Genomic DNA, 12467 nt, shown 5'->3' on the forward strand with positions numbered 1-12467 from the left:
GACTTTCAAATTTATATCTGCAGCCCAAACCTCTTCCCTAAACCCCACACTCGTAAATCCATCCGCCTGATGGATATCTCCACTTGAACGTCTAATAGGCATCTCAAAGTCAACATTTCCAACACAGAACTCCTGATCTATGGCACCCCGTCACACCTGCTCCTTCCACAGTCTGCTCCCTTGCAGTAAATGATAACTCCATTCTTTCGGCTGCTCAAGCAAAACGCCTTGGAGCCATCCTTGACTTCTATTTCGCTGTCTCACTGCATATCCAATTCATCAACAAATGCAGTTAGCTCCGCCTTCAAAACAAACCCAGAATCTAACCACTTTCACCACCGCCACCACTTCCTCCCAGCTCTCAGCCTCCACCATCTCCCAGCTGACTTGTTGCAGTAGCTTCCTCACTGGTCTCTCCTCTGATCCCTTCGCCCTCCTAGAATCTGTTCTCCACAAAAGGACAAAAGTGATCCTTGTAAACGTAGGAGGTGATGTCACTCCTGCTCTCCAAACCTGCAATGGTCCCCCAGCCCACCCAGAGTAAAATGGCTCTGGGTCCATATCCCCAGTATGACTTTGACCTCCTCTCCTGCCAGCTCCCCTCAGTCACTAGACCACAGTTATACTGGTCTCCTTGCTGCTCCTCACATATGCCAAGCATACTACAGAACTCCCTGCTATTAGGTCGGCCTAGAACACCCCTTCCCCCAGCAATTCCTCTAGCTTCCTGTGTGTGGCTCTGTCCCTTACCTCCTTCAGGTCTCTGCTCAAATGTCACCTTCTCGGGTAAAACAGTCCCTGAGCCTTTTTGAAATAACAGTTCTCCAAACCTCACACCCACCCCCCTTCCTGCTTGTTCTTCACAACCCTGATCATCAACTGACAATCTATATATTCCACTTGTTTACTACTTCCTCCCGCCAGAAAGACAAAGAAATGCAAGAAGACAAAATGGCTGTCTGAGGAGGACTTAACAAATAGCTGCCAAAAGAAGGGAAGTGAAAGGCAAAGGAGAAAGGAAAAGATGTATACCCAACTGAATGCAGAGTTCCAAAGAATAGCAAGGAGAGATAAGATCAGTGATCCTTGCAAGGAAATAGAGGAAAACAATGGAATGGGAAAGACTAGAGATATCTTTAAGAAAATTAAGAGATACCAAGGGAACATTTCATGCAAAGATGGGCACAATAAAGGAGAGAAACGGTAAAGACCTAACAGAAGCAGAAGAGATTAAGAGGAGGCAAGAATACAAGAAGAACTGTACAATAAAGGTCTTGACGTGGATAACCACAAAGGTGGGGTCACGCATCTAAACCCAGACATCCTGGAGCATGAAGTCAAGTGGGTCTTAGGAAGCATTACTACAAGCAAAGTTAGTGGAAATGACAGAATACCAGTAGAGCTACTGAAAATCTGAAAAGATGATACTGTTCAAGTGCTGTACTCAATATGCCAGCAAATGTGGAAAACTCAGCAGTGGCCACAGGACTGGAAAAGGTCAGTTTTCATTCCAATCCCAAAGAAAGGCAATGCCAAAGCATGTTTAAAGTACCTCACAATTGCACTCATTTCACATGTTAGCAAGGTAATGCTCAAAATCATCCACGCTAGCTCTCAGTATGAAACTGGGAATTTCCAGATGTACAAGTTGGATTTATAAAAGGCAGAGGAACCAGAGATCAAACTGCCAACTTCCAATGGATCATAGAAAAAGCAAGAGAATTCCAGAAAAACCTCTGCTTCATTAACTATGCCAAAGTCTTTGACTGTGTAAATCATAACAAACTGTGGAAAATTCTTATAAAGATGGGAATACCAGACCACCTTACCTGCCTCTTGAGAAACCTGTATGCAGGTCAAGAAGCAACAGTTAGAACTGGACATGGAACAACAGGCTGGTTCCAAATTGAGAAAGGAGTACATCAAGGCTATCTATTGTCACCCTGCTTATTTAACTTATACGCAGAGTACATCATGCAAAATGTCAGGCTGAATGAATCACAAGCTGGAATCGAGATTGCTGGGAGAAATATCAACAACCTCAGATATGCAAATGACTTCAACCTAATTTCAGAAAGTGAAGAGGAACTAAAGAGCCTCTTGATGAAGGTGAAAGAGGAGAATGAAAAAGCTGGCTTAAAACTCAGCATTCAAAAACCTAAGATCATGGCATCCGGCCCCATCACTTCATGGCAAATAGATGAGGAAAAAACGGAAACAGTGACACTTTATTTTCCTGGGCTCCAAAATCAATGAGGATGGTGACTGCAGCCATGAAATTCAAAGACGCTTGCTCCTTGGAAGAAAAGTTATGACAAACCTAGACAGCATATTAAAAAGAAGAGACATCATTTTGCCGACAAAGGTCCATATAGTCAAAGCTATGGTTTTTCCAGTAGTCATGTATGTGAGAATTGGACCATAAAGAAAGCTGAGCACCAAAGAATTGATGCCTTCCAACTGTGGTGTTGGAGAAGACTCTTGAGGGTCCCTTGGACTGCAAGGAGATCCAACCAGTCCATCCTAAAGGAAATCAACCCTGAATATTCATTTGAAGGACTGATGCTGAAGCTGAAGCTCCAATACTTTGGCCACCTGATGCAAAGAGTCTATTTACTGAAAAAGACCCTGATGCTGGGAAAGACTGAAGGCAGGAGGAGAAGCGGGCAACAGAGAATGAGCTGGTTGGATGGCATCATCGACTCAATGGACATGAGTTTGAGCAAACTTTGGGAGACAGTGAAAGACAGGGAAGCCTGGTGTGCCGCAGCCCATGAGGTCGCAAAGACACGACTTAGTGACTGAACAACAACTACCCGCCAGAATGTGAGTTCCATGCAGTTCGGGCATAAGGAACTCATACACTAGCGGCCTTTGTCTGTCTTGGTCACAGTCTTATATCCCTAGCAACTAAACAGTATCTGACAAATAATAGGCACTCAATAAACATGTGTTGAATGAATCTTCACATTTACCCTGTAAACATTATTATTATTATCCCCTTTTATAAAACAACGGGACTAAAGCTTGGAGAGGTTAATCTGACACATGTCCTTCAGCTAGAAGGTAATCTCCCCTAGAATACTCTTACCCACCACCCAAGGGTCTCTCCAAGTGTGGCATTAAACTGTGTTTTAGATGGTTCTCAGATCAGCTCTTAAAAACACATGAATATTCACTGGCAAAAAAATAAACCTCAACCAAATTCTGTAGCTTATCTAAAAGTTAACCCAAAATGGATCATGGACTTATTTGTAAAACTATAACACATTTATTTAAAAAAAAAGAATAGAAAAAAATCTTCAGAATCTAGGGTAATGCAATGAGTTCTTAAATTTGACACTAAAAGCATAGTTCATAAAAGGAAGTTTTGATAAACTGGCCCTCATAAAAATTTAAAATGATTATTCCATGAAAGCCCAGGTGAAGAGGAGGGAAAAGACAAGCTAAAAGCCAGGGGGAAATATTTACAAACTATATACCCAAAAAAGGACTAGTATCTAGAATGTGTAAAGAATTCTCAAAGCTCAACAATAAAAAATGAATAATCCAATTAGAAAATGGGCAAAGACATGAATAATTCATGAAGAGGATATACAGATGGCAAACAGCACATGAAAAGATGTTCAACATCAATAGGCATGGAAAGTGAAAGTTGCTCAATCGTGTCCGACTCTCTGCAACCCCATGGACTATATAGTCCATGGAATTCTCTAGGCCAGAATACTGGAGTGGGTAGCCTTTCCCTTCTCCAGAGAGATCCTCCCAACCCAGGGATCGAACCCAGGTCTCCCACATTGCAGGCAGATTCTTTACCAGGTGAGCCACAGGGAAGCCCATTAATGTCACTAGGCATTAAAGAAAGGCAAATTAAGACCAGGATGGGATATTACTACACACATCTCCAAATGGCTAAAATTTTAAAAAATAATAATAATAATGACAACACCAAATGCTGGCAAGGATGTGGAAAACTGGATCACTCATATATTGCTGATGAGAATGTAAAACAATACAACCAACTCTGGCAGTTTTCAATAAAACTGCAATAAATATGCAATTACCATATGATCCATCATTTGTATCCTTAGGCATTTAGCCCAGAAAAAAATGAAAAATTATGTTCATGCAAAAACTCGTACATGAATGCTCATGGCAGCTTTACTTGTAACAGCCAAAAACTGGGACCGGTTCAGGTGTCATTCAACAGATGAATGGTTAAACAAACTCTGGTATAGCCACACCATGGGATATTACTCAGCATTAAAAAGGAATGAACTATTGATTTATACAACTTGGATGAATCCCCAGGGAACTACACTGACCAAAAGAGTCAATCTCACTGCTGAGACAATTCAATGAGAAAAGAATAGTCTTTTTCATAAATGGTGCTGGGACAACTGGATACCTCCTACCTCACACCAAATCCGAAAATTAACTCAAAGTGTGTCAAGGACCTAAATGTAAGAGCTAAAACTATAAAACTCTTAGAAAAAAATAAAAGTAAATCTTCCTTACTTTGGATTAGGCAAAAGTTTTCTAGATGTGACATCAAAAGTCCAAATAACAAAAGAAAAAGTAGATAAATTGAGCCTCATTAAAATTAAAAACCTTTGTGCTTCAAAGGACACCATCAAGAAAATTAAAAGATAATTCACAGAATGGAAGAAAATATTTGCAAATATATCTGATAAGGGTCAAGTATCTGGAATATATAAAGAACTTTTACAACTCAATAATTAAAAGATAAAAACCCAATTTAAAAATGAGTAAAGGATCTGAATAGACATTTATACAGAGAAGGCATACAAATGGCCAATAAGAACATGAAACTTGTTTGATATTATTAACCATCAGTTCAGTTCAGTTCAGTCGCTCAGTCGTGTCCGACTCTTTGCGACCCCATGAATCGCAGCATGCCAGGCCTCCCTGTCCATCACCAACTCCCAGAGTTCACCCAGACTCACATCCATCGAGTCAGTGATGCCATCAAGCAATCTCATCCTCTGTCGTCCCCTTCTCCTCCTGCCCCCAATCCCTCCCAGCATCAGAGTCTTTTCCAATGAGTCAACTCTTCGCATGAGGTGGCCAAAGTACTGGAGTTTCAGCTTTAGCATCATTCCTTCAGATCTCCTTCTGATCTCCTTCAGAATGGACTGGTTGGATCTCCTTGCAGTCCAAGGGACTCTCAAGAGTCTTCTCCAACACCACAGTTCAAAAGCATCAATTCTTCAGCGCTCAGCCTTCTTCACAGTCCAACTCTCACATCCATACATGACCACAGGAAAAAGCATAGCTTTGACTAGATGGACCTTTGTTGGCAAAGTAATGTCTCTGCTTTTGAATATGCTATCTAGGTTGGTCATAACTTTCCTTCCAAGGAGTAAGCGTCTTTTAATTTCATGGCTGCAGTCACCATCTGCAGTGATTTTGGAGCCCCAAAAAATAAAGTCTGACGCTGTTTCCACTGTTTCCCCATCTATTTCCCATGAAGTGATGGGACCGGATACCATTAACCATCAAAGACATGCAAAACCACAATGAGACACCACTTCATATCCACCAGGAGGGTTATAAACAGAAGACAGATAATAACGAGTGTTAGTGAATATGTAGAGATACTGGAACCCCCATACACAGCTGATGAGAATGTAAAGTGGAATGGCTGCTTTGGAAAGCAATCCAGCAGTTTCCTAAACGGTTAAACATAATTACCATATGATGTGTATATGCTATACCCTCAGGAGAAATTAAAACATATGTCCATACAAAAATCTCTACATTAATACCCATAGCAATACCATTCATAATAACCAAAAAGTATAAACAATGCAGATGCCTTCCAACTGATAAATGTATAAGTAAATTATGGTATGTCTACACAATAGAATATTATTCAACAATAAAAAGTACTAAAGCATGCCACAACATGGACAAACCTTGAAAAAGTATGCTACGAGAAAGAAGCCAGTCACAAAAGACTACATATTATATGATTCCATTATATACAAAATGTCCAGAGAGGCAAATCTATAGAGACAAAAAATAAATTAGTGGCTGTCTAGGGCTGGAAGTATTAACAGGACATGAGGGGAGGGTGGACTGCTAAAGGATACAAGCCTTCCTTTGAGGGAGGGGAAAATGTTCTAAAATTTATTGTGGTGATGGTTGCACAACTCTGTGAATATACTAAAAACCACTGAATTATACACTCTAATGAGCAAACTGCATGAGATGTGATTATATCTCAATAAAGCTATTACCAAATTAAAAAGGCAATTCAAAAGATTATATACTGGGACATCTCCGCAGGTCTGGTGATTAAGAATCCGACTTCCAATGCAGGAGACATAGGTTTGATCCCTTGTCTGGGAAGATCCCACATTCTGCTGGGCAACTAAGCCCATTTGCCACAACTGCTGAGCCTGTGCTCTAGAGTCTGTGTGCCACAAGAGACACCACCACCATGAGAAACCCTTGCACAGCAAATAGAGATTATCCCCTGCTTGCAGCAATTAGAGAAAGACCGTGGGCAACAATGAAGACCCAGTGCAGCCAAAAAGAAATAAATACATGTAAATAAAGTAAATAAATACATGTAAATAAAGTGAATAAATATCATGAGAAGAGTTGACTCATTGGAAAAGAACCTGATGCTGGGAGGGACTGGGGGCAGGAGAAGAAGGGAATGACAGAGAATGAGATGGCTGGATGGCATCATCAACTGGATGGACATGAGTCTGAGTGAACTCCAGGAGTTGGTGATGGACAGGGAGGCCTGGAGTGCTGTGATTCATGGGGTCGCAAAGAGTCAGACACGACTGAGCGACTGAACTGAACTGAACCAAAGAAAAACCTAAAAGGTTATATACTGTATATATATAATGTATGATTTTATCATCTATATAACATGTTTTAGAAATGAAGAACAGATTAGTAGTTCCCACGGGGTTGGGGTGGAGGAACAGCAATGATACAAAAGGGCAAATCAAAGGATCCTTAAGCTGATTGAATTGTTCAGTATCTTTTGACTGTGGTGGTAGATACACAAACCAACACTAAAATAAACTGTATGGAACTAAACATACACACATACACACAAATGAGGACAAATGAAACTGGGTAAGTCTGAATAAGATCTGTGGATTTTGTCAATGTCAGTATCTTGAGAGTAATATTACACTACAGTTTTGCAAAATGTTACCATTGCAGGAAACAGGGTAAAGTGAAAAGGAAAATCTCTTGTATTTTTCCTTATAACCACATATGAATCTTTTATATGGCAATAAAAATTCAACAACAACCACAAAAATGCTGAAATCACAGAGTAAGAAAATCATTCTGTTCTCAGTCTCTCTTCTGATTAAACAAAAAAGTCTCCTCTGGTGCAGGTGTGCCATCGCTCATAACAGATGCTTTACCCTTTTAAACAAGAAAAAGCAGACCTCAGACTTAAATGCCCAGATGAGAGAATCCAGCTAGAATTTAATAACATGCTTTTATTTTATGCTGTTTAGTTGTTTATTTTATCTAGATGATACAGTGTAGAATTAAGAACACAGATTCTGAAGCCAGCCAGTCAAGAGTTCTAATCCCTTACTGTTCTGCTACTTACTAGCTGTGTGACTTTGAGCCAGTCACTTAACATCTCTATTCATGATAATCTGTACAGAGGTTACAGATTTTACACCTCATCTGTAAAATGGGTACTGACAAGAGTACCTAGATCATGGGGTTGTTCTGAGTTTTAAGTATGACACACACACATGTGTCCTTCACAGAGTAAAGTGTTAGCTATCATCCTTTTCTTTACCATAACTGGGATGGAGCGAAAATCACAATGGTTCAGAAAGTTTGAGAAGCACAGAGGGAGGCCTTACTACCGCTCAGAATGTGCCCTTCACCCCTCGGTTGCCCTGAGTCCATACTTGGGTATCCGGAGGAGGTAATGAAGCCAGGAAGCACCCACCTGCGCACTTGGTGCGGCTGACGAGGGGTGGCCCCGGACGGCCGGTGCCACCGTCACCAGGGCGCGTGAGCAGCACGCTGATCTCGTACTCCGTGTCGGGGTCGAGGTGCCACAGCTTGTAGGTCTGCAGGCTGACGGCGTGCACCTCGGCCCACGGGCCGCGCGCCATGCGGTACTCAATCTCCTTTCGCACGATAGGCCCGTCGCCGATGATGGAGTTGGTGTTGAGCTGAATGATGAGGTAGGTGGGACCGGCGCGCAGCAGCTGCGGGGGTGCAATGGGGGTAGGGGGCTCTGCAAGGAGATGGGGGAAAGACGGAGCCAGACGGATGCCGCTATGAATCCCTGGCTCCCAGTTCCTCATCCTGCAACACCCAAAACCCCTAGAGCCCTCCTGGTCCCTCACCCCTACCCCAGGCTCCTCATGCAGCCCTCCAAGTCCTCGACTAGACTGCTTCCCCTCACTAAATGCCCAGGCCCTAAGAGACGCCGAACTCCAAAAGCCGACCTTGCCCCTCACCTCACACCTTCTCCCTCACTCCCTTCCAGATCCCGAAGTCCTCGCCTCTAAGGGCTGACCGCTTGTCAGTTAGGGTCAACACTGGGAGGCCCACAGCCCGATCCCGCCTCGCCCGGGTCACACCTTGACCCAGTCCGCACGCGGGCCCACCTCTCAGAGGGACCTCCTCCCCACCCTGACCTTCAATTAGGACTGGATCTCCCAGAAAATGACGCCCGCTCCGCGAGCCCCGCCCGGGAGGTCAGAGCACACCAGGAGTCGGACGCGGCCTTCCCTGCCCGTCCGCGGGCCACGCCCCATCGACGAGACTCCGCCCCCAGTAGAAGCCACGCCCACCCACCTTCGCCCGCCCCGCCCCTCGGAGGCCGACTGCTCGCTCACCCTTTACGATCAGCTCAGCGAAGTTGGAGACTCCCGCTCCACGCGGGGCCTGGGACACGCAGCGGTACAGGTCCTGATCCTCGCGGCTCACGGCGACCAGCGGGAAGGTGGCCAGGAAGCGCCGGTGACTGATGTGCCGCACGCCGGCCGCGGGCACCAGGGCCCCGCTCTGTCGCTGAGCCGGGAGAGGGACCAGTGGGTCAGGGGAGCCGGGGAAGAAAGGCCCAGATCTCAGTCTGACCCGGGCAAGCGGAGTGGTAAACTGTCCCGGCCCCATTTCGCCATCCCGAAACTACCCAGGGACGTGTGGGATTCCTGGAACCAGCCCTGCCCCAAGAAGGTGTGGGGCCGATTACGGGAATGGGGTGCTCTGGCGGGGTGTGGTTGGGGATGGGGGATGGCGGGGAGGGGGGAACCTGGAGCCGCGCTCTGATGTCGGAAGAACGGGGCACTCAAGAGGGCAGAGAGCCTAGAATGAACCAGGACGCGTGTGTTTGGGTGCTGGAGAAGGACAGAAGGCCTCAGCCCTCCGCAAGGGAGCTTGAACTTTTCGTAAGAAGCTGGCCAAGGTCCCCCCCCCACACACACACACACACACACACACACACCCCGGGCATCCCCAACCCCCGCTCACCTGCAGAAGGAAACGCTCGGCCTCCGCTGCTCGGCCTGCCGCCATGCACTGGAACGTGGCGTTCTGGCCCGCGTTGACCTCCACGTCGCCCAGGCGGGAGAAATGCGGGGCCTTTGCTGCCGGAATAGAGCCCTGGGGTGAGCTGGGCCAGCGCCCCAGGAGCCTCGGCCGCCCGCGCCCCCTCACCTTGCGCCCCACGGGGCCAGGACTCACCGCAGGGGTAGCTGAGAAGCAGGATGTCATCTAGGCCCATGTAGCCCCTGCGGTCTGGGGAGACAAGGGCCTCAAACAGCACCTGGGGGAGGCAGGAGGGTTCCTGTCATCTGACATTTCTCCAGCCCTGCCCACAAGAGCCCCCTTTCAAGCTCTGCTCCAGCCCCATCCTCCCCAACAAGCAGAGGTCAGCCCCAGCTCACAATTACCCTCCATACCAAGCCAGCTGGTTGTGACAGAGGGTGTCAGCACGCAGAGCCAACAAGGTCAAGGCCAGAGGTTCCATCCAACGCGGATGGATGTTACCTTCAAGCCGCAAAACTTGGCAGCCAAGACAGGGTTTCCAAGTCAGCACTATTCCAACTCACCCCTTCCCCAGTCACAAACTATCACTGTTAACAATGACCTCTGATGCTGAACCCAGACTGAACCATTACTGAAGAACCACAGACTGGCCACTGACCTTGACCACAGATGGACTCCTGATGCTGAACACTGACTAACTCCGACCTCGGCCACTTGGTTACCCTGACCTCACACTGACACCCCTCTCTACCCACACTCCCAATCACAGACTCACCGCAGACTGAACCCAGCCCACCTGATATTCATTAGGCCAGAAGGTGCTGACAGCCAGTTCAGCCTGGTGCCACTGACGGCCATGGGATCCAGTCATATTCCAGACAGCACTGCCCAGGGGACCCCCATTGACACGCACATAAATGCCCAAGGTGCCCGGGCTGTGCCCATCCCGGCTGTACAGGAAGTAGCTGAACTGCACACAGTGGGTGTCATTCTCGCTCAGGCTCTGGAAGATGACATGGGCCCGCTGGCCTGGAGCATGCTGGGAAGCATTGACCACCAAGTAGGAGCCTGGAAAGATAGGGGGAAGAGGCAGGAGCTGAGAACGTAGGGGAGGACCACGGTCAGGTGGGCACAGAGGAGGAGGCAGAAACAAAGGACTTCATGTGGAGTCAGGGGGCCTGAGTTCTGGTCCCAGTTCTGACTCATGGGATAAGTCCCTCCATTTCCCTGCATCCCTTTCCCAAAGGAAAGGCTTGGAGCAGCAACAAACACACAAATCTGGCTTTGTCAAAACCCTTTATTGCTCCTCACGTCACCCCTAATGACCTCCATCCAAGCTCATGTTGGTCCATGTCTTTTCCCACATACTGAGCTGTCCTGGGAGACAGGGACTATGACAGTCATCTCAGGAGTCAAGAGTCTGGCACATGACAGGCCCTCAAAGTCCACCTCTTCTGAAGCCCCCCCACCCCTTCATCCCTCTATGGGTGTCTCTCCTGGCACCCAGATCATTAATAAAGTGTGTATCACTCTCCCCACCAGCCTGTGGGGCTCCTCGGGGCTCCACTGTGTTGCCAGCACAGGTCTGCAAGCTGAACGAACATACAGAACAGAGATTGAATGAAAGGACTCTAACTTCCCTTCAGGCCCCCACCCCCCTGAATCTAAATTCCTGGGATACAATTTCTCTTGATTTCAAACCTGGAGAAAGGCAATCCTGTCCCTTCCCCAGAGATCCAGGCTATGCGTTGGGAAGGGGGGAGGGGGGAGAGGGAGCTGGACTCCTCTGGACCTGGCTGAGGGATTATGGCCTCCCTTCTGTGGGGAGAAGGCCCCAGCAGCTGCCAAGAGGGTGCCCGAAGCCACGCAGGGCTGCCTCTTCCCAGGCTTGGCCACCGGCCAACACAAGCTCATTCAGATCCCAAACCACGAGGCTCCCTGCTCCAGGAGGGCTCTCCAGGGACTCCGCTGGAGGGAATCGCATTCATCTGCGGGAGCCAGAAGCCTGTGAAGAAGGCAGCTCCTGCATCAGTCCTGGTGGGGTCGTAAACAAACCTCCAGATCCCCATCCCCACCCAGGAAGGGATGCATCCCAGCCCCCAGCACAGTCTCTCTTGGCCCACGCCTCCATCCTCTCTCCTCTCCCTGTGAGCAGCTGTGTGTGCATCTCTCTCCCCCTTTCAATCTGACACTTTGTTCTTGCCTCTTCCTCCTGCTCCCTCTGCCTCTCTCTCTTCTTTTCCCTAGTTTTTTCTCACTCTGCATCCCTCCCGCTTCTCTCAGCCACTCCCTTCATCCCCATCGCCCCACCCTCTCTTTTCTCCTGCTCTCTGACTTCAACGATGAATCCCCCCTCCTCCCTTCTCTCTCCACCCCCAGCTCCCTTCCCTAAAATGTGACAGAGACTCCATCCATCTGGCTCACCACTGCATCCCTAGGATCCAGCCCAAGGCCCATACTGCATATGAAATTTCTCATCCCCTTTTCTCATTGGGTCTGTCTCTGGTGGTGTGGGGGAGAGAGAGAAGCAGAACCTACACAAAGTGGTCAGGACTGTAACAGGTGAACTCAAATCAGCCACCTTGGACCTGAAGGCTAACCCATCTCAGGCCAAGGCTGGGCCCTGGGGATATGAAGTCGGCCCACCCAGCATCCCTGCCATGGTGGGCACCTTGACAGCTCACTGTCACCCAGCTCAGACTTTGACACCCGCCGGGACAGAGGTCAAACAAGGAGCTAAGAGTCCTGTGAAGGCAGAGATAAATGTCCCATGGAGGGCAGAGTGTGAGCAAACGCACAGAAGCGGGGAGACACCGGAGGGCTCCAGGAGATGAGGCCGGGGTAGGAGGCCAGGCTGCAGAGGTCAGGTCGTGGAGGACCTCCCTCCTGCTGGCTTCAAGTCCTGGCCCCAGAGTGAGAACCTTCGCTGTCCCTCCCATGCACTC

The 12467-nt window shown here is 47.7% G+C and overlaps 1 protein-coding gene across 2 annotated transcripts in view; it reads right to left on the bottom strand.

Annotated features, from left to right (window-relative positions):
- PTPRU (protein tyrosine phosphatase receptor type U) overlaps positions 1-12467 on the bottom strand; it is an 89200-nt gene that overhangs the window by 57877 nt on the left and 18856 nt on the right. For both annotated transcript variants that reach the window (XM_055573901.1, XM_055573902.1), the window contains exons 3-7: positions 10319-10590; positions 9718-9799; positions 9505-9620; positions 8871-9045; positions 7970-8263 (exon numbers count right to left, since the gene is read on the bottom strand). In XM_055573901.1, the coding sequence (XP_055429876.1) occupies positions 7970-8263; positions 8871-9045; positions 9505-9620; positions 9718-9799; positions 10319-10590 (939 nt within the window). The remainder of the gene's footprint in view (positions 1-7969; positions 8264-8870; positions 9046-9504; positions 9621-9717; positions 9800-10318; positions 10591-12467) is intronic.

Source organism: Bubalus kerabau, chromosome 3 (assembly GCF_029407905.1).
Source record: "Bubalus kerabau isolate K-KA32 ecotype Philippines breed swamp buffalo chromosome 3, PCC_UOA_SB_1v2, whole genome shotgun sequence".
In the NCBI taxonomy this organism is placed as follows: Eukaryota; Metazoa; Chordata; class Mammalia; order Artiodactyla; family Bovidae; genus Bubalus; species Bubalus kerabau.